The 20463-nt window shown below is 40.3% G+C and overlaps 1 protein-coding gene across 4 annotated transcripts in view; it reads left to right on the top strand.

Moving 5' to 3' along the window:
- The window catches only part of KCTD16 (potassium channel tetramerization domain containing 16), a 234618-nt gene extending 215519 nt beyond the window's left edge, over positions 1-19099 (top strand). For all 4 annotated transcript variants that reach the window (XM_070569328.1, XM_070569325.1, XM_070569327.1 and 1 more), the window contains one exon: positions 12790-19099. In XM_070569328.1, the coding sequence (XP_070425429.1) occupies positions 12790-13244 (455 nt within the window). In that variant the 3' untranslated portion in view covers positions 13245-19099. The remainder of the gene's footprint in view (positions 1-12789) is intronic.
- Positions 19100-20463: the final 1364 nt, after the last annotated feature.

The following is a 20463-nucleotide window of genomic DNA, read 5'->3' as shown; positions in this document are numbered from 1 at the left end:
AGTGAAGACGGCGCATGGCAAGGCAATAATTAACCGGAATGCGTGTTTATCAGAGTCTGTCATTGTTTACAAACAGCATCATGATTCCTGATTGTAGAATTAAACCCCAGGCTCCTAGTTTGTGAAGTCAATCAAACAACCCCAGCAGGTGCAGATCAGCAGAAGGACTAACCAAGTAAGTGTTCCACTGTGCAGCATAGAGCCAGAAACAGTGAGAGAATCTTCTGTCGAAAACTGACTGCTGGCCCAGCTCCATGGCCGAGTGGTTAAGTTCACGTGCTCCGCTGCGGCGGCCAAGGGTTCGGATCCTGGGCGTGGACACGGCACCACTCGTCAGGCCACATTGAGGCGGCGTCCCACATCCCACAACTAGAAGGACCTACAACAACTAAGATATACAACTGTGTACAGGGGGGTTTGGGGCGATAAAGCAGAAAAAAAAAAAAAAGATTGGCAACAGTTGTTAGCCCAGGTGTCAATCCTTAAAAAGAAAAAAAAAAAAGAAGAAGATTGGCAACAGTTGTTAGCCTAGGTGCCAATCTTTAAAAAACAAAACAAAAAAAAAACTGCTGAAGATTTGAAAAATCCCTAAATTGGGATGCCTTAACTGTTGACACAACTGTGGCATAATGGGGGAGGAGCTGGACCTATGAACAGAAACGTTCTCTACTAATACCCAGCTTGGACAAACCCTTGGCCTTCCTGAGCCTCACTTTCCTCCTCTGTAAAAAAGGAAATCGACCTCAGAGTCCACTCCTGGAAGCCACCATTGTCTCTTGCCTGGATTCTAATAGCCTCCTAACGGCCTTCCTGCCTCCATTCTTGCTCACCTGTATGCCATTCTCTAGAGAACAGCCAGAGGAAGCTTGTGATAAAGACAAATGAAGTCAAGCAATTCCTCTGTTAAAACCATCCTCTTAAAGCCCTGGTATAACCCTAACTCCTGTCTCTAGCCTTTGAGGCCTTATATGATTTGGCCTCTGTCTCTCTCTCCAACCTCATCTTCTCCCATTTCTCCTCTCTCACCACATTCAAGCCATGCAGGTCTTCCTTCTCTTCTTTACACATGCCATCTTATTCCTGCCTCAGGACCTTTGCATCCGATGTGCCCTTTGCCTGTAATGCCTTCTCCGTGATCTTCACAGGCTGGCTTATTTGGGTTATCAGATCCCTGCTCGAATGTCAGCTTCTCTGGAGATGCCGTCTGAGCGTTCTATCTACTGACTGCAGCCCTCTCACCCCAAACCACTCCATTATGTCATCCTCTTGTATTTTCTTTGCAGCCATCATCGCTACCTTAGGTTTTACTGTCTTTTACTTGTTTATTGTTTTTCTTTCTTACTGGAAGGTAGAAGCCCTGTGGCCAGCTGTGTACCCATTTCTTAGAGAGTACATAGCCGAGAGCCATCAAGTATTAGTTGAGTGCTGAGTGAATAAATGTGAGGATCAAATGAGGCATCGTGACATCGCAGATTGAAATGGCCCTATCTTCTATTTAGTATTGTACAAATACTAGGTTTCATAATTTTTCCTCTCCTGTTAAATCATGACTCTTCACAAATCTTTGTCAAAGTGTCAATGAGTGCAATTTTCATCCAGGAACTCTTTCAAAAAGGAACTTACTTTCCCGGAATTTATAGTTTAATGAAAGGTAAGGTTAGCAAAAAGAGTAAACTAAAATTTCTTATAAAAAATTTAAGATATCCTATATTTATTTTGCTAAAGTCAGTTTTCTGTTTTGCACCATGCCACTCTACACAAGTGTATGGATGCATGTATGTCATATGGAATTCCTGAAGCAAAGGGATTTCTATAGAATTAGAGGAGAAGCATGGGAGGAAAGCAAATTGAAATAGTGCTTATGAAGAGAGAGTTAGGATTTATCAATTTGGATATTCTACAGGCCATAAGAATTCATGTATTTAACTCATTACCTTCGCCTCCACCCTCAGCCTCTTCCTCTTCCTGGCACCTTTTCACGTAACTGTTAACCATTTCTATGTCTTCTTTGGAAAAAATGTCTCTTCAGGTCCTCTGCACATTTCAAAATCAGATTGTTTTCTTGTATTGATGTATATGAGTTCTTTATCTATTTTGGATATTAACCCCTTATCAGATAGATGATTCACAAATATTTTCTCTCTTTCCTTAGATGACCTTTTCATTTTGTTGATTGTTTCTTTTTACAAAAGTTTTTTGGTTTGATGTAGTCCCACTTAATTGATTTTTGCTTTTGTTGCTTGTGCTTTTGGTGTCACATCCAAAAATGGTTGCTAAGACCAATTGTCAAGGAGTTTTCTCTTATATTTTCTTCCAGGAATTTTTCAGCTTTAGGTCTTATGTTTAAGACTGTAATCCACTTTGAGTTAATGCAATCTCTATCAAAATTCCAATGGCATTTTTCACAGAAATAGAAAGAAATCCTAAAATTTGTATGAAACCACAAAAGACTCCAAATAGCCAAAGCAATCCTGAGAAGGAAGAACGAAGCTGGAGGCATCACACTTCCTGATTTCAAACTATATTGAAAAGTGGTGGTAATCAAAACGGTATACTACTGGCATGAAAACAGACACATAGACCAGTGAAACAGAATCAAGTGCCAGAAATAAGCTGTCGTGTATACGGTCAACTAATATTTGACAAAGGAGCCGGGAATACTCAACAGGGAAGGGATAGTCTCTTCAATAAATGGTGTTGGAAAAACTGGGTGACCACATGTGGAAGAATGAAATTGGGCCCTTGTCGTATACCACTCTTTTAGTTCTCTTTTTAAAAAGCTCTTTTCGGCCTATTTTCCAAATGTTAACAATTAAGAGTGTGTTACTAAGGGTGCAATCATCAATGCAGAGAGAAGAATATATTTAATAACCAGAGACCAAGCAATGTAGAACTCAAATATCTCCCCACCTAACTTCCCCATGGTGATCCCGTGGACCATACTATTTATTTTCCAACCCCTCTGGGTCTGGAAATCGTTGGTGATGATTTATGTTGATAGCACTCCCCTTTGCTTTCATTGCTTGTTGGATGCATCTGTCAAACCACTTGAATGACTGTTTTAAGTTACTTAGCCATGGAGATAACAGTGGGCTCTGTGATTGAAGGATGAGTTGGGCAATCTTATGAGGTTGTGCATTTGTGTGTAATTAATGTGATTTAACAAAAAAAGGCAAATCATAAAGGAGTCACAATGAACTATCATCACAGTGCACAATTTACCCCCTCTTTCAGCAATTCTTGTTGTCCTTAAAGGCACTGCAGGTTGTGTATGGCAGTCCTTGCCCAGAGCCAACAGGAAGCAGACTTATATGTTAATGGATTTGTTCATCAGTGATGTTTTCCTGAATATTATCGATCTGTACAAATGGGATCAATTTTTTGGTAGACAGCCTATGATGAGAGTAGAAAGTAGAGATACTGGTTAAGTAATATGAAAGCAGGTTTTGGGTCAACTGTCTATTGAAAGAAAAGCAGAAGAGACAAGAGATTACCTATATAGTTACCTTTATTGAAATTGCCTTTTAAATATTTCACATACTGTGATTAATATTAATGTTACCATTTGAGTATCAAAAGCCATCAATTATCTTTTAAAAACCCATTATTCTATGGGCATTGAATATATTCCAGGCACTATGATCATGCTGTGAACAAATATCATTTAATTTTCACCCTAGTACCAGAGAAGTATTGTCATTTCCAACATTTTCAGATGAAGAGTCTGCAAGTCACCAGCAGAGCTGTGCCCTATTTCTGTTTCTTTGACTCTAAAGCCCAAGTTTTGAAGCACTAGTTTTTACTGCCTGACTTGTTATGGGATTTCTGGAGTGAGACTGCCCAAGTCTGCATCACAGCTCATCTCTTAAAGACTTTGAGTTAGTTGCTTAACCTCTCTGTGCCTCAGTTTGCTCTTCCGTACAATGTGAATGACAACAGAGCCTACTTCCCAGGGATGTTGTGAATCTCAAATGAGATTCTGCCAGGAAAGTGCAGAACAATACCTGGCGTACAGTAAATACTCAATTTAATGTTGTCTATTATTATTAAATGATATTAATATAGGCTGTGACTATGTGTGAAAAATCCTTGGTTAGAGCTTCTTTTGTCGCATTTTTGATTCTTTCTGATGAACTAGGAGATGGGAACTAAGATTTCTTACATACAAATAATGATAAAGACTTATGAAAACCTGGATTTTCAAGCTATCCAATTAGTTGTTTACTTTTACAAGTTACTGAAGGGTTTGAATTGCTGGAAATGTTTTGTCTTAAACACTTTAACTTTTTAAGCCTATTAATAATTTTAAATATCTCTAGTAGAACATCCTCATGATATTGAATAATGTGTCCACCAATAAGAGCAGAGGCTTTGTATTACAAGAGGGCTAGCTTAAATTCGTAATTTGCCACTTGTCAACTTTGTAACTTTAGATCAGATTAATAATCACTTTGAGCAATGTTTCCTCCCTCATAAAAAGGAAAGAAGAATTACATCCACCTAATAGGATTATTGTGAAGATTAAATTATGGAAAGTGGTGAGCACAAATAACATGCACATAGGAGATCCTCAATAAATGATATCTATTATTATTATGCTAAGTTTCTGGTTTAGGAGGAACATCTATTACCTTGTTCACTATTGGAATCACTGTGTACAACAAGTGCAGGAGAACCTTAGCCTGTCTCTTGAGTGTGTTAGTCAGATTTCTTGGGACTAGTGTAGCAAAGAGGCTACCATTCCAGAGAAGAAACAAGTCATCTATAAATTAGCTTAGCAAGGTGATAATGCTTGCCCACTAAAGCACTGGCCCACATTAGTGCTAGAATTGCATAAGTATTCAAAGGATGATAAAGGTAAATTAGGCAGATATTAAGTGTGTTTATATGAATTTGATGTAGTGTTCCAGACTCTTGTTGTAAGTAACACAAAAGTAACTCTCACTAGATTAAGCAAAAAGAGAATTTCTTGGCTTATAAGATTATAAGCCTAGGAATGGGGCCAACTTGAGACACTGCTGGATGTAGGGCTCTTTCTCTTGACTATTTTTCTGCCCTACCTGTCTTGCTCGGCTTCTTTCTGCATGAATGTTCTCCAGCTGCTAGGGAAGATGGCCACTGGACTCATAGCCTCCTAGCTTGGCAACCTCCCACATCATAAAGCATATATTACTCATAAGTTCCAGAATAACAGTCCCAATGTGGACTCTGATTCACTCAGCTTGGGTCAGATGCCCATGCCTGAATCACTCACTATGGTTTGGAGGTGGGACGTTCAAATATGGGCCATATGTCCTCCCCTTGTGGTTAGACATGGCACCATGGTTGACAGCCCCTTCAGGACAACATGGAATATGGAAGGTGCAGTTCCCTAAAGGAAAAGAAGGGTGTTTTTAGTAGGCAAAGGGGCAAACAAACCCTATAATAATATATATTTCATTTCAAGAGACAAAAGACCCTTCAATATTGATTGAGAGGAGTTTGTTGTTTGCGGCACTTGTTCAAGTTTATGAAAAACGGTGAAGAAAAATGTAAATGGGAGTGGCCAGGACGAAAAGGAAAAGGGATCAGGATGGGCCACAGAACTTCCCTATGAACTAGGCAAAGAAGGACTTTTTGGGTGGGAGTAATTAAGTATGATCTTAGCCAAAAATGCTGAGACTAAGAGGAGGAAATACAATAAGGAGAAAGAAAGCAAGAAAGGGCAAAAAGGACCTGGAAAATGAAATAAATGCGCCATCAAGGAACACTTGAAAGAGGAAGGCAGTAGGCCAGGAAGTCAAAATTCAGGATTTCTTGTCTTATACAAATCATTGCATCACTTTATTTAGAGAGAAACCCCACAGGTGAAAATCCTGGCTAGGAGGGTGTGTCTGAGCATCATCACATTGAAAAATTATGTGGGTAGAGACCATGGTTGAATGACTAGGAAGGGTAATTTTTACTAAGTTGTATAATGCCTTTAGAGATTTTTTTCATATTAATAAGTAATTATGAGTGATGATCACTTAACACACACACACACACACATATATATATATATACAGTTATTCAATTTCTGGATAGGCCTATGAATTTTGCCATTACCTCTCTCAGTCAGTATGTTTTTGTCATATACATATTAAATGTCTAGTGATAGGCCTAAATATTTTGCATTCTAATGACCTTTGCTTGTCAGATTTTTCAATCCTTTTTTGAGAGGGGTGGTGGAAGCTTTCCTGTCTCTCACATACTCTCTAAAGCAAAAATTATTTTTTCTGCATATCATCCATTTCCTCCCCCATTCGTGTGTCATGCAGCTGTTTCCCGAGTATCTAGTCCATGCCATGGAACCTTGGCCTATATGTGCCCTGGAACCCTGGCCTGTATGTGCCCTTGACACGTGCATGAGAATGCAGATGGGAACAACACAGGCCTTACGGTCTAGTGTGGAAAACAGACACTAAGCAAAGAAACCTAGAAACACATCCGTAATACACATTGTGGTGGTGTGAAAGAAAAGGGCGGCAGTTTGGGACTGGCTTAAATTGAAGTGAAGGATAGATAGGTAAGGTCACTCTAAGAAAGTGATTTTTAAGTTGAGCTCTTGAGGACAAAAAAGAGCTAAACAGGTGAAACTCATAAGAATAAGTGTTTCTGGCAGAGGGAAGGGTAAATGCAAACCCTCAGGTATAAGGAAGGTCAGCAGGACAGGAACTGAACCCATGTGATGGTTTTCTTCTGTTTCCTTTTCCTAACTCCTCCGTTCGAGCACATGTTCCAGCTGGTCCAAGAGCTGTGTCTTTCTTTTCTTTTGCATCCCTGGCAGGGTCAGTCTGCTGTTATTAAGCCGTCATCTCCTAGCTCCAAACTGACCCCTCTCTGCTCTGCTGTGTGATGAGGGGCTAGGATTCAGCTAACCACACTTTTCCTTTGCCCAGCAGGCATCCTGTGGGCTCTGTCCATGGTGCTAGAGGAAGACTGAGACATGAGGAGTGGGAGGGCTGCTTGCTGTTCATCCACGTCAAGCTAGCTTTTATTTATCTGAGAAGCAGTTGGTCCCAGGTCCCAATTTCATTTGTTCTGTAATCCCCAGAGCTAGGCCCCTTCAGAGAACCAGCACCAGAAAGCAGCATGCCCTCGTCCGGTGCCTGGGTTCCACCTCCACAGGATGCCTCTTGCAAGCTTCTAGATTCTAATAACCCCATCCTCCTTGATTTGTCTCCTCAGCCCTGAGGGTGGTAGCTGTCTCTTGCAGTCACTATCTTTGTCTCTTCATTGTCACCTTGTTTTCCATTTTCATTCATCCAATATTTGTTTAACCAATTTCTTATTTAAATTCTCCCCGTTAAGATAAAAGGTAGAATGTCTGTTTTCCTGGCTGGTCCTGACTAATACGTGGATGGTTTAACTGTCTGCTCTTGCCCAAACTTGCCACCTCTTAATGAGGAGCCCCCGCTGGGCCCATCCAAGGCCACATTTCCGTGAGTGGAAAAGGTCAACCGCAAGCAAGAAATGATGATTGTCAAGCTTGAAGATGTATTTTTCTCAAAAGCTTGCACAGCCTGCCTATTCCCAATCTCCACTCTGCAGTATCTTTTCCAAGGTTAGCAGAATTATAAAAACATCAATTTGGCCATTATTGACTTTTCAACTGGGATACCAAGAAAGTCTTTCAGCAGCCTCAATAAATTAAATCTGGCCACCCAGCTCCCAGACTGGCAGGCTCCTACATCATTGATGGGGAAGACGGGGAAAGCAGTTTTCCCAGCTGTTGCTGTAAATGATGTGCATTGTGTTCACAACCATTAGCAGGTGGAGCATTTGAAGTGTGGGTAGATTGCAGAGCTGCCTCTTTTAAAAATGCATAAGCACTTTGTGAGTTTGCTAAGTCATGTTTCACTCAGCTCAGTTTGAATTTTTCATAGGGGAGAAATATTCTGTAACTTTTCCTCTTTTATTCTTTCTTGATCAGAAAGGACTTCCATAGTTAGGGCTACAGTGGAAAGGGGCCAATGATATAATTTGCTTGATTGGGCCTCAATTGTTCCAAGCTGTAAAATGTTGGAAGATTTGGGCTTTAAGGACTTGGGGCAGTTGAGTTTCCTGTCCCTTCCCAGTTAATCCAAACTACAAATTCCTCCCTGCCCTGGGCTTAAATGTAGTTGATGTGTCCTCAAGTAAATTTTTATCCTACAAGACTCATCCATTTGTGAAATGCTGAGCACTGCACTGTAAAGGAACCTTCTTTCCAAAACTATCTCCTGGTCACACACTATGTGCCAGACATTGTACATGCTTGTGGTTATGCTCCCCTTGCACAGCAAAGTCAGGCATTGCTGAATGCTCCATATACGTTTTCTGATGAGTCCAATACAGCATCAGTATCCTTCCTAACACGATGGTCTAGCCAGACCTAAGAATTGGCTGTGTAGTCTATTGGTGGCAACATAATAGTCGTACCTAACATGCTCCTAATTTGTTTTATTTCTGTAGATCAGTGTCTGACTTATAGTAGAACAAATACATACAAATAAATGGAAAGCTTATTGGGTGCCACAAACCATAAAACATCTTTACATTAACTATCTCACTTAATTTTCCTGAAACCCCTGTGAGGAAGATACTATCATTAGCCTTATATTTCAGATAAGAAAACTGAGGCTCAGAGACATGAAGGAATTTATCCAAGCTGACAAATTGTGGGACCTGACTCTGGAGCCGGAAATCTACCCTGCTATGTTATCAGCTTGATGCAAGTCAACACAAGTGTATGGCTCATTCATTCGTTCATCAAACATTTATCAAACCTCTATTGTGTGCCAGGCACCAAAAATGATACAATATCCAACAAATTCAGCAATGGTTTATTTAAAAATAAGGTAGAGCTCTTAGGCTCTTTGACCAGTAACTGGTTAATAAGCCCCTAAAAAGCAGTAGATTTTTTGCTTTTTTAATATCAGTAAATCAGAGTTTTCTTGGAATGAAATGGCTTTCTTTCTATACCTGGGTAATCAATTGTAGCCAATTTTCTCCACAAATCGAGAGAATTATTCCAGCCAGTATTGAAACCTCAGCAAACTGGGAGCAAAAGTATGTTCCAATTTGAAGTACCAAGGTATTTATGAGATCATTATTTGCTATAATTGGGGGATTCTAGAATACTTTAAGTTTCAGAAATGACCTTTCACGGATCTTTCCCCACTTTCCAGGAGTGGTGAGAATGTCAGTGGGACTGTGAGGGCAAAAGGGTCTGCACCCACATGTCTGTCTTCTGTGTTTTGGTTTAAAATCTCTATTGTGGTTAAGTTCTTGGGAAGAGGGTAATCAGATAAACAATGCTTCCCAAAAAGAAACTGGGTGGTTATCTTCCCACATTTTATTATCTGGCAAATTTCACAATGACTCCTCACACAGCACCTCCAGCTGGATTGCTGGATTGTATTAATCCTATCATATTTCATTTTTTTTTTAAAAAGATTGGCACCTAAGCTAACAACTGTTGCCAATCTTCTTCTCTTTTTTTTTCTGCTTTATCTCCCCAAATCACCCCCATACATAGTTGTATATTTTAGTTGCAGTTTCTTCTAGTGGGGCACCGCCTCAACGTGGCCTGATGAGTGGCACCATGTCCGTGCCCAGTATCCAAACCGGCGACACCCTGGTCCATCACAGCGGAGCGCACTAACTTAACCACTCGGTCACGGGGCCGGCCCCCAATCCCATCTTATTTCTTGATTTCAACATAATACACAGACCGCAAAAGCCATCTTAAGAATTATCTTGCCAAAATGGCAAAGCGTTCAAGTGATCTCATAAAATATTGAAACGTGGTAGTATGACAGGCTCCCCTAAAAGTAAGTTGTTCAATTTCCCTTTAATAGTGATAGTGCCTAGAATAAGTCATACTTCTAGAAAGAAATACTTCTATTTGCCTGGAAGCTGGAGGATTCGAGCTGACATTGAAGTGCATGATCATCGCAGCAGTTCAGGGAAGAAGTGGCTGCACCCGTGCCAGGTTCTGGGCTGGGACATGCAGTGGAGGGCTGCATGCAGTTTCCACATGAATACACAGGGCTCCTTCACATGAGGGTGTTTGTGTTGTTCAAATGGCTTTCAGAAAAGCCTCAGGTTTCCCTCCGAGTCTGCTGAATGGAGTGACTTTACCATGGGGAAAGCAACTCTCGGGCAGGAAAACACAGGCTTGCATTTCCACTGGTTCAGCAGGGTTTATGACCAAAATATCTTGTCATCCTGTTTTAAGGTAATAGGCAGGCATATCTCAGCATATATTTCTTCTCCTTCTTCTTTCTGTTCTGTCTTTCCTCTCTTCCTCTTCTTTTTTTTTTTTTTTTTGAAGGCTAAGTTCAATTTCTAAACTTTCTCAAAAAGGATCAAACCAGATCAACTCTCAGTTGACGTGATTACTTTGCCTTGACCCAATTCATTGGAGCCCTTTCTCCATCAAGTCATATTAGCGTAGGGATGGCTGAGTTTGGAGAGGCAGAAGCAGATTTGCCTTCTGAAGGAGAAAAATAATCCCCTCAGAATCCAAGCTGGCAGACAGAAGCCATTTTCTGTTGCCGATATTTCCAGTCACCAGCTGGTCCATGCTGAACAATTCCTCTGTTGCGTGGAGGATATTTATCTGTAATAGCAGGGGATAACTAGGACGTTACCACTGTGGTGATTCCTTTTGGCTAATTGGATTGTCGCATTTAATTTAATGGGTATATAAATGCCATGATTACTCAGACACATTTTCAAAAGAGGTCTGAAAGAGTGTGTATATGTTAGAGATACTTTTGGAGTTGTGATTTATGGGGCCTTTTTTTTTTTACTGCCTCTGGAAAATTGGAAGATAAGTTGCTACAAATTTTTACATCATTGAGATACAAAAAGGACAGGCATTATACAAGAAGACAAGGACATAACTTTCCAAATAGTTTCCATTCTAGGTTTCCTCTACTTCGACCATATTAAAAATGGCAATAAAGCAGGGCCTTATTATAAGTGACTCATTATTTATGAGAATAAGATATAATACAAATCAAAACTGGGTCTCCTTTAAAACGTACAAAGATACTGCATTATTCTTATCCTCAATATTAGCATCATAAAGGAGATTCATTTCCCTTTATTTTTTATGATTTAAGTGCAATGAACTATATGAAGTGCCCAGTGCATGATATATGATCAGTAAATAGTATCAAGTTCATGACTCCAAGAAGACTATGGCTGTTCAGAGTGTGGGAGTCTGGGAGCAGTGACTTATATTTAAGAAATTGCTGGGGCCGGCTCCGTGGCCAAGTGGTTAAGTTCGCGCGCTCTGCTGTGGTGGCCCAGGGTTCGGATCCTGGGCGCGGACATGGCACCGCTCGTCAGGCCACGTTAAGGCGGTGTCCCACATCCCACAACTAGAAGGACATGCAGCTAAGATATACAACTGCGTACGGGGTGGGGCGGGGGCGGGGGGGGGGGTTGGGGAGATAAAAAAAAAAAAAGAAATTGCTTTGTGCCATGATTGTGGATTTTCTAGTTCAGGGAGCCACCAACTAAGCAGAAAAATGGTTCTGCCTCCAAATAGCTGAATGCAGCGCTATGAGTCAAGACTTAGGGAGAAAGAGGGAAAGAAGGATTTACACTGGCTTAAATATAACTGGTGGATCATATAACTGAAAATCTACTGACAGCACTAGCTTCAGGTATGGATGGATCAAGGTACTTAAAAAGTATTCTTAGGATACTGTTTTTTATTGAATTTCTACACTGTGCTCTGAATTATTTGTTGGGATTACAGCAATGTACCCACACTGTGCCCACCTCAGGAAGCTCATGATATAGTAGCTGAGATGCATAAGGTAAAAAATGTTATAATGGAATGTGATATGTGCAATAATAGAGGCACTTACAAAATGAAGCCATAATTCGGAGGAAAAACTGGCAAATATTTCTGAGGAGAGTTGAACGAGGACTTGAGTGAAAAGTGAAACCTTGAGCATTGTTTTGAAAGAGAAGCAGGAATTTTACAGACAGGCAAATTGAAGAAAAATGGTTATTTGTCTTGATTATGATATTTTGAAAATCTATACTCAAATCCCAGCTCTGCCACTTACAAATTGTACAAACTATGGCAAGTTCCTTAAATTCTCAGGATCTCAGCTTCCTTGTATGGAAGTGGAGCTACTGAGTTCATAGAATTATTCTGAGAATCCAGTGAACTGATGGGTGCACAGAGCTTCCATGGAGGCTGGCACAAAGTAAGCCCTCCCGAGGGCTGACTGTCGTTCCAGTCTTACAGACTCCCCCTGCGTTACCTGACTGCTACCATGTGGGGCTTGGATTAGGGTTTAACGTCAGCCACAGTAAAATCAGCTAGCACTTACTGAGTGCTTGCCATGTGTCGTGTACATCACTAAGAATTTTACTTGACTTGTCTAAATCCTCCTTACAATTCTAGGTAGTAGGACTATTATCATCCTCATCTCACAGATGAGGAAACAAAAGTTTTGAGAATTTAAGGAGTCGGCCAGGGGAACAAAGTCAGGAAATGGTATAGTTGAGTATTCTTACCCAGGGCTTTCTGATTACAGCACCCATGGGCTTTAGCATTATATTTCCTCTTACACAGCATGCCATTATTAGCTTCCCCCTCCACTGGACTTGGCTTCTGGGTGCTCCTATTGCAACTTCTTCTGAAGACGTGATTATGGATGCTTGCGTGTGTGTATGCGTGTGTTCAGGTGCTACGCTGCTGCTCCACGCTGAGCTGGCTGGTGTTAATCTCTCGGGTCCTGTGCTTCCTTGCAGGTGAGCCTTCTAGGTGGTCCTCCTCGCACTGTGATTGCTGCTGCAAGAACGGCAAGGGCGACAAAGAAGGGGAGAGCGGCACGTCTTGCAACGACCTCTCCACCTCCAGCTGCGACAGCCAGTCTGAGGCCAGTTCTCCCCAGGAGACGGTCATCTGTGGGCCCGTGACACGCCAGACCAACATCCAGACTCTGGACCGTCCCATCAAGAAGGGCCCCGTCCAGCTGATCCAACAGTCAGAGATGCGGCGGAAAAGCGATCTGCTCCGGACTCTGACTTCAGGCTCCAGGGAGTCGAACATGAGCAGCAAAAAAAAGGCTGTTAAGGAAAAGCTCTCCGTTGAGGAAGAGCTGGAGAAATGCATCCAGGATTTCCTAAAGATCAAAATTCCAGATCGGTTTCCGGAGAGGAAACATCCTTGGCAATCTGAACTCTTACGGAAGTATCATCTATAGGGGAGGGCTCAGGGGTGGGAGAAGAAACAAATCATGTCACCATTTTGAAAGAAACCTTCTAAAAGAAATTCATATTTGAAAAGAAAAATAACTAACAATACCTGTTTGTTAGACCATAATAGCCCATTGATATACTACTGCCTATTTACCTAGTTCACCTTAACATCTAAATCCACAGGGTAGATTTCTTTCCAGATGTGGAAGTATAAGAAAATCTTTTTTTGGTTATTTGTTTGTTTGTTTGTTAACTTGGTCCCATGTGCTGAATATCTTATATAATGAGAGCTGGCTACATAAGAGTAGCTGAGAGGCCTTGGGAGTCATTGATCTCAAACTGGGTTTTTCTCTCATCTTCTACCTCGTTCCTTTGAACGAGAAGATGGTAGAAAGAGATCTGGCCCAATGACATATGTTTGGATTTTTAAAATTTTCCTTTTCCTTTTATTTATGGGGTAAGGGGGAAAATGGCAGATTTATATGACTTTTCACTCAAATCTGTTATGTGCCAGTTTATAGCGACTCCGTATGCATGAGTATTTGTGCAACACAAGCACAACGAAGTATGTATATACACACAGTGCACATGACCCCAGGGCTGGGCCATTCTGAGGGGTGTGCCCCTGCTCCCGGCAGCACTCTCTTAGAGCACTTCAGACAGATGAGCCTCTGCTCTTTTCTTAAAACCCTTCCGGGAAGGTTTCCCAGCCTCTCTTGGCAACACTTTCTAACATCCAATAACCCTCATCATCAACCAATTGTATTCCTTGTTTTGAAATTAACACCTGTAGGGTCTGTTCTACCGTGTTGCTCTTTCTCTGTGCTAGGAGAGGGTGAGAAGAGCTGGTCAAACCTTCTTTGTGTTAAAAAAACAAACATTCATATCCACACAAATTCCTACTAAACAACCCCACAGTCAGCCTTCTCTACCCTGAGCTGAATTATCTTCCTTCTCTCATTGTTTTCAGAGTTCTTACTGCCCATGTTTTAATGGTATGGCCTTTTCCCATAATCCACATTAAGTTCTCTGCATTTCTATGTAGTTGTGGAAGTAAGAAAAACACACAGTACTTGAATAAGGGTCTGGCCTTTTGTTTGTTTAAGAGGCAGTTGTATTCCACACACTTGCTAATAATTTCTCATAACGTTTTAAAACCACAGTGCTCCATTGTTCCTTTCTTGTAGCCAGTTTTGTTTGCCTTTGGGATTCTGGGATTTGGCTGTGTCTATACAAGCTATGCCTGAATGAACAACCCAACTAGATAACTGGAGCTCCAAAATTAAGGTTTTTGGCTTTATAAACTCTCTTTCTTGATTACATCCTTGACCTGTATAGACACAGCCAAAAGTAAACTGTTAATAGCCATCCATCCATGTGACTCTGTATTCTATTAATGTACCAATAACTCTTTCATAGCCTTGTGGTAAATGAAGACTAAAAGACCGGTTTTTGTTTTCAGCATTCCTCATGCATTTCAGTGGGAATGGAAAAAATAATTTGTCAATTATTAATTGTGTGCCAAGCACTCCTATTTTTTTTATTGTGTGTGTGCGTATGTGTATATGTATCACAGGTAATAAAGACAACTGGATGATGTCTATGGGAGGGAAAAATGATGACCAGTTGCTTCTTTTTGAAATCTTTCATTGATGCACATTTATTATGTAAGAGGTTCTGTCTTGATTCCTGTTATTAGTGCCTATTAGTGTATGCATATCTTTGAATTTTTGTAATTCTTGCCTTCACACCAGGGTGACAGATTCAGCCAATGTTTTCTTGTCCTGATGGTTTGAATGGAGTTTAAAGTTTTACTTAAGTGAAAAAGTTCATCTGGGGAGTTGAGTTGTCAAGAGAATTATAATTTATCAATTTAAGTGGGAATCTTTTATGTATTAACATATTAGCAAACATTTGATTTTAACTACAACATAGCTGTGTAAAACCTACCAAAATGTCTTCATTCTTTTTAATGTTTCTTAATACCACATCAAAATACCATCATCCTAATAATAGATCTTACAAATAATCACAGAACTTAATGGGTCAAGAAGAAGTTGGACATGATGAAAATATCCCCAAACTCTTTTTGGTCAAATGTCGACCTACTGGAAATGTGTCAAAGAGTTTGGGTCTGAATGAAATGGCCAAAGTCCAACTTCCTTAACTTTCAGACCTGACTTTAATGGCATCAGGATAGAGATCTACCAGTAAGAGCTGGAGAACTAATAAGATGGCAGTTGACTCACTACTTCTTCTACATACTATAGTAGGAAATTAAACACTGCAAAGAAAATGTTCATGGCATATGTCTCTGTCCCTTGACTTGTCATGATTTTTTTTTTCTGCTTAGGCACTCTTTGTATCCCCAGTGAACAAAACTAGTGGTAGAAAATCTGTTTAAAACAACAACAACATTTTTAATCTGGACAAGCTCTAGACTGACACCCATCCCAAATAGTCCAAATAGTTAAGACAACAACATGGTGTTCATTTGCATGGGTGTTGGTATTGAGAGGAATATAGACCTGGTTAATAAAAAGCCCTGAGGAGGCACCAAGTAAATGGAAGTCTTCAGTCCTAGTTTGAATGGAGTTGTCAAGTGAAGCCCATGTGGCCTGCAACACTGGAAATGCATTCTGGGTAAGTGAGTTATAAGATTAAATGTTCTAGTAGCCTTGGTAGTCACTGTGAATCAGGCCTGTTTTTCCAAACTTAAAATAGTTTTTAGAACTTTTAGTTCAATTCTGGACAGAACAGTATATGTGGTTTGCTTCTTGAACATTGGTTATGACAAGGACCATAAATTGCTGATATGAAGAAACGAATAGCATCAGATGGGTCAAATGAATGAGAAAGCATGTGTAGAGCCTCAACTGAGGTTGCCTCCTGGGAAATCCTACAATGCTAAAATCCAGTGAGCTTGGGGAAGTCTTTCTCTACAGGCACGTGGGTCTCCTGAAGTCAGAAACATATTTATAAAGTCCTCATACCCACAATCAAAAAGAGAGTGATCTACATTCATCAGCAAAAGGGGAAGACAGGAAAGTAAAGCTGTTAGATCATTGTGGTAGTGTGCTCTCCCTCCCGCTGCTAAGAAAAAATTGCACTGAGAAGAGGCCAGAAAACAACAAACTAAAATGGCTTGCTCAATATGCAGTGATGTTATCCTTTGTAATTGTAGGCACAGTTATCTTACTGGAAATGCATGCATGGTGAATTCAAATAAAAGGGGAACAATGCACAAATTATGTGTTCCCTTTGCTCTTTATTCCTGCATAGCTATGTTGACCTCACCCGATTGATTTTAGAGGGACACATTTACTAAAGGGGAGCTAATCTGAATCTCACTTTTCAATTGGCCTCGTTCGACTCAGAGGCACTTTTATCCATAGGCATAGACACGTGCTGTTCATTCGGGGTCCTCTTAGTGGCCACTGCTTGTGCTTCTTGGTTACTTTTGCTTCTCTAGCCTTTAGATTCCACTCTGATTATCCTTTGTGCCAAGCAAAACATACTCCAGCAAGAAAACCAAAGATGTACATAGTGTTTTGCACAATTACCTAAATGCCAGCTCCTGTAATGGGAGCCAAACTTGGATTCGCATGCATTTTCCTTTGCAACAATTTCAACCTTCCAACTTTGTGTTTACCACAGTGGATTAACCCAGAGCACTTGAGTGCTGGTGTTTTCTGCCACTAGATAGCATGCCATGGAATTTGACTAACCTTGGTCTTCCAGATGATCTTTACTAGGATTAATAAGACTCTTTCTTGTGAACTTTTAGGAAGAATTCTTTGTCACCTCCACTTGACATAGCAGTTTTCAAAGAAAAAATGAAGGGAGTTATTTTTCCCTCCTGGTGACTCTGTGGCAGATAAATGTTTATGCCAATTTGCATGCTGGGTTATAGGTTTAGCATGGGCCATTTCTCTCTTTAATGTCTTGGTATTGTTGGCATCTTGCAATCTTGATGGCCCACTGTTCCAATTTATTTATTTTCTTTTATGTTGTCAAAATAATACACTAGAGAAAGAATCAGAATGAGCATTCTGTATTCTGAGTTAAAATGGAGTTAGACGTCATTTGTACAGGACTGTACAATGATTAATATCTGCAGAGAAATTAGACCAAATGAAACCTGCTGGAATGGTTTTGATTTATATCGCCATCATCATTGTGGTTTCAGATGAAATGGTTATTGCTCTCCATCCCTGCTGAAAGAAAAGAGTCTTAACCTATAATAATTGCAACATTGTGATGCAACCGTAGAGCTTGTTTGTTTGAAATGTCTGTTTTCCTCATCTTACCATAAACATTGGGAGGGAGATTCTTTTCCCAATGATCTCCACTGCAAACTTTTTAGCAGTCTTTTTCAATACTTAGCGTGCACAAAAATAATTTGTAGCACTTATAAAAATGCAGATTCCTTCACTCTAACCCCATAGAGTCTGATTCAGAAACTTCAAGAAGAACAACGAATCTGCCTTTTGGGCTGACGTCCTTAATGATTTTGATGGGATGGTCTGTGGATGTTACTTTGAGAAATTCTGCTATTTAGGACTATGCAGAGGTCAACATTTCTCTCACTTCCTAGTGTCACTTCCTCAATTCTTCTCACATTCTTTCCACTACAAATAAGTCAAAGCTTGCATAATTCATTGTCTTAAGAGAAGAGGCTCAAAGAAGAACATCCCAGGACTAGGGCAGATAGATTTCTATGATTCCTCTGCCCTTTCATCTGCATGGCAACCTTTTTTTTTTTTTTTTTTTGCCACACTGAAAGCCTGCATCAATATCGTCTATCTCTGGGTGGGTGGGAGCACATCTCTGAGCGAGATGTATCCTAATGATACCCAACAAGGAATAGAAATAATGACCTTTCCAAGGAGAGTTGTTCATTTCCAGGCTCTCATGCAGTGTGAGGCAGAGGAACTTGAGAGTAATCCGTAATTTAGTCATGTATATGGCCCTAGAGGCATTAACTACACTTACAAACACCACCAAAATGAATATGGAATGATGAGTGAATTCATCTGCATTTCACCAATAAAACCCTGAGTCCTTGAACTGCTAATTTTGTCCAATTTGACTCACACAGGACTATGAAGCTCTCAGATAGCTGAAGATGCTGAACCCCAATGTTAACTAAAAACTTCAAGCAAAACTCTTGAGGGAGAATAAATACAAAAGAAAGAAATAAGGAGTGAATTCAAAATAGTAGTCATATTCCATATGCAATGACACGAGGAAGGTGAACTTCTGTAATTTTCCACTCACTCTGCCCACGGGAGATGGCCATACTATGATTATTTAGATAGAAGAAATTTTGGAGGGTTTTGGTGGTCCAATTGGTTCTATCCATATAACTGAATATCTAGATAGGTATCAAATTCCCACAAGCTACAAGAAATGGAGAATGAGTGGCTGAAATTTATGCTTGTCATGATCATCAGTGAATATTTAAGTAAAGACTACTGCCAAAGGAGAGTGAAGAATGGTTCATGAAACTAATGAATTTGAGCTGCTAATTAAGATTATTTGGCCAAGATTTTAAAAATAAACGTTAAATTTGATTCAGCTTGGCTTCCCTCCTCTACTTCCTAAGTGGGATATTTTTACTTCCCCAGCTTCCTAACCTTCAAACAATGTTCCTCTTGTTTGTGAACAAATTGTGTTTATTCTTAATTCCTAGACTGTCATCCTTGCTTTATTTAGGGAATTTACTTTGAAAAAGCAAAAGAAAAATGTGCCCTGGCCCAGCAGCTGTTAAGGGGTTTGTCCTGGGAGAGGAGGGTGGTGATTTTCCTGTTAACCAGCCTTCTAAAAGCACTTACATGCCAAATGGAGGATTTAGTAAGTCTGCTCTCTCCAGCAACCTTTTCCATCTTGTCAGTTTATTCTTAGAATTGACCTTTAGCTAATTTACCTGCATTTGCACAATAAAAATCAACATAACGTCAGACTCTCTCCCTGCTGATGTTGGCTCCATCCATCACAAATGGAAGCAAGATTGATGCACAAGAAAGTGGTGGAGACGAGTTGCTTTGTAATTGCATCTCTGTGTGAATGTGTGTGTGTGTGTGTGTGTGTGCGCGCGCACGTGCGATTTTTAGGTTGGTGTTGAGTCAGTGGTTAATGTCCATGGTAATGCTATCTGAGTGCATAGAAAAGGTCTTTGGTTACAAAGTTTTTTGTTGTTGTTGGTACTGTAGAATTGATTCCAACTCCTAGCGACCCTGTGCACAGCAGAGTGGAGCGCTGCCTGGTCTCTTTGTGCCTCCTCTCACCTTCTGGCGCTCCATCAGACAATGCTCTGCTGCTGTTGATAGGATTTTCAAGTTTACAAAGTTTAACACCCTTTAGTTCGGCACAATAGTTTGTCTTTATTATGGATGTCAGTCCTTGAGAATGTTGAGTAAAGCTGGTCTCCTGATGCAAAATTCAAAAATTATAGATTTCTGGGTTTTCATATAGTCACTAGTGGCATCTTACTCAAAAAAAAAAGAGAAAAAGGAAGAAAGAAAAAAAAGTAAAAGAATGCCTTGAAATAAACATAGGATTCATATTGATCACTAGCAGTTTTTCTCAATTGCAGACAGTGGTGAGCAGTTTCTTCTTATATGGGAGAGACAGACGGAAACAATTTCAGGAAGCACTCTTCTCTGATTTGTGTGGGTTATGTGCATTTAAGGCAAAGACTCTCATGCAGGAGAGATTTTGTGCCCCATGGGACTTTTGGCAATGCCTGGGGACATTTTTGACTGTCATGACTTGAGAGGTGCTACTGGTATCCAATGGATAAAGATCAGGGATGCTGCTAAACATTCCGTAATGCACAGGCTAGCCCCCACAACAAGGAGTTATCCAGCCCAAAATGTCAGTAACACTGAGATTGAGAAACCCTGAAGTAAGAGTTGGGTCAAATTTTCTGGAGCATTCTAACCATGGAGAGAAAGACTTCTGGGTCAAGAGATAGGATGAAATAAAACAAAAATAATTAGTACCACCTGAAATCTGTATAGAGGTTATTTGAAATTAAACACAATTAGCCCTTTATACTGATGTGCATGCTGAAATTGAAAGAGAGACGTATGTCATTTTTCCCCAGGTTCCAGTGGTGATGGGACAGGCCTGTGGTCTAGATCTCTTCTACTTCAGTCTCTCTTTGCCTCAGAAAAATGATACTTCAGTGAAGTCATCAACCTTGTAACAGCTAAATGA

Source organism: Equus przewalskii, chromosome 13 (assembly GCF_037783145.1).
Source record: "Equus przewalskii isolate Varuska chromosome 13, EquPr2, whole genome shotgun sequence".
Lineage (NCBI taxonomy): Eukaryota > Metazoa > Chordata > Mammalia > Perissodactyla > Equidae > Equus > Equus przewalskii.
The sequence above is the reverse complement of the archived record's forward strand: the minus strand, read 5'-3'. Positions and strand labels throughout refer to the sequence as shown.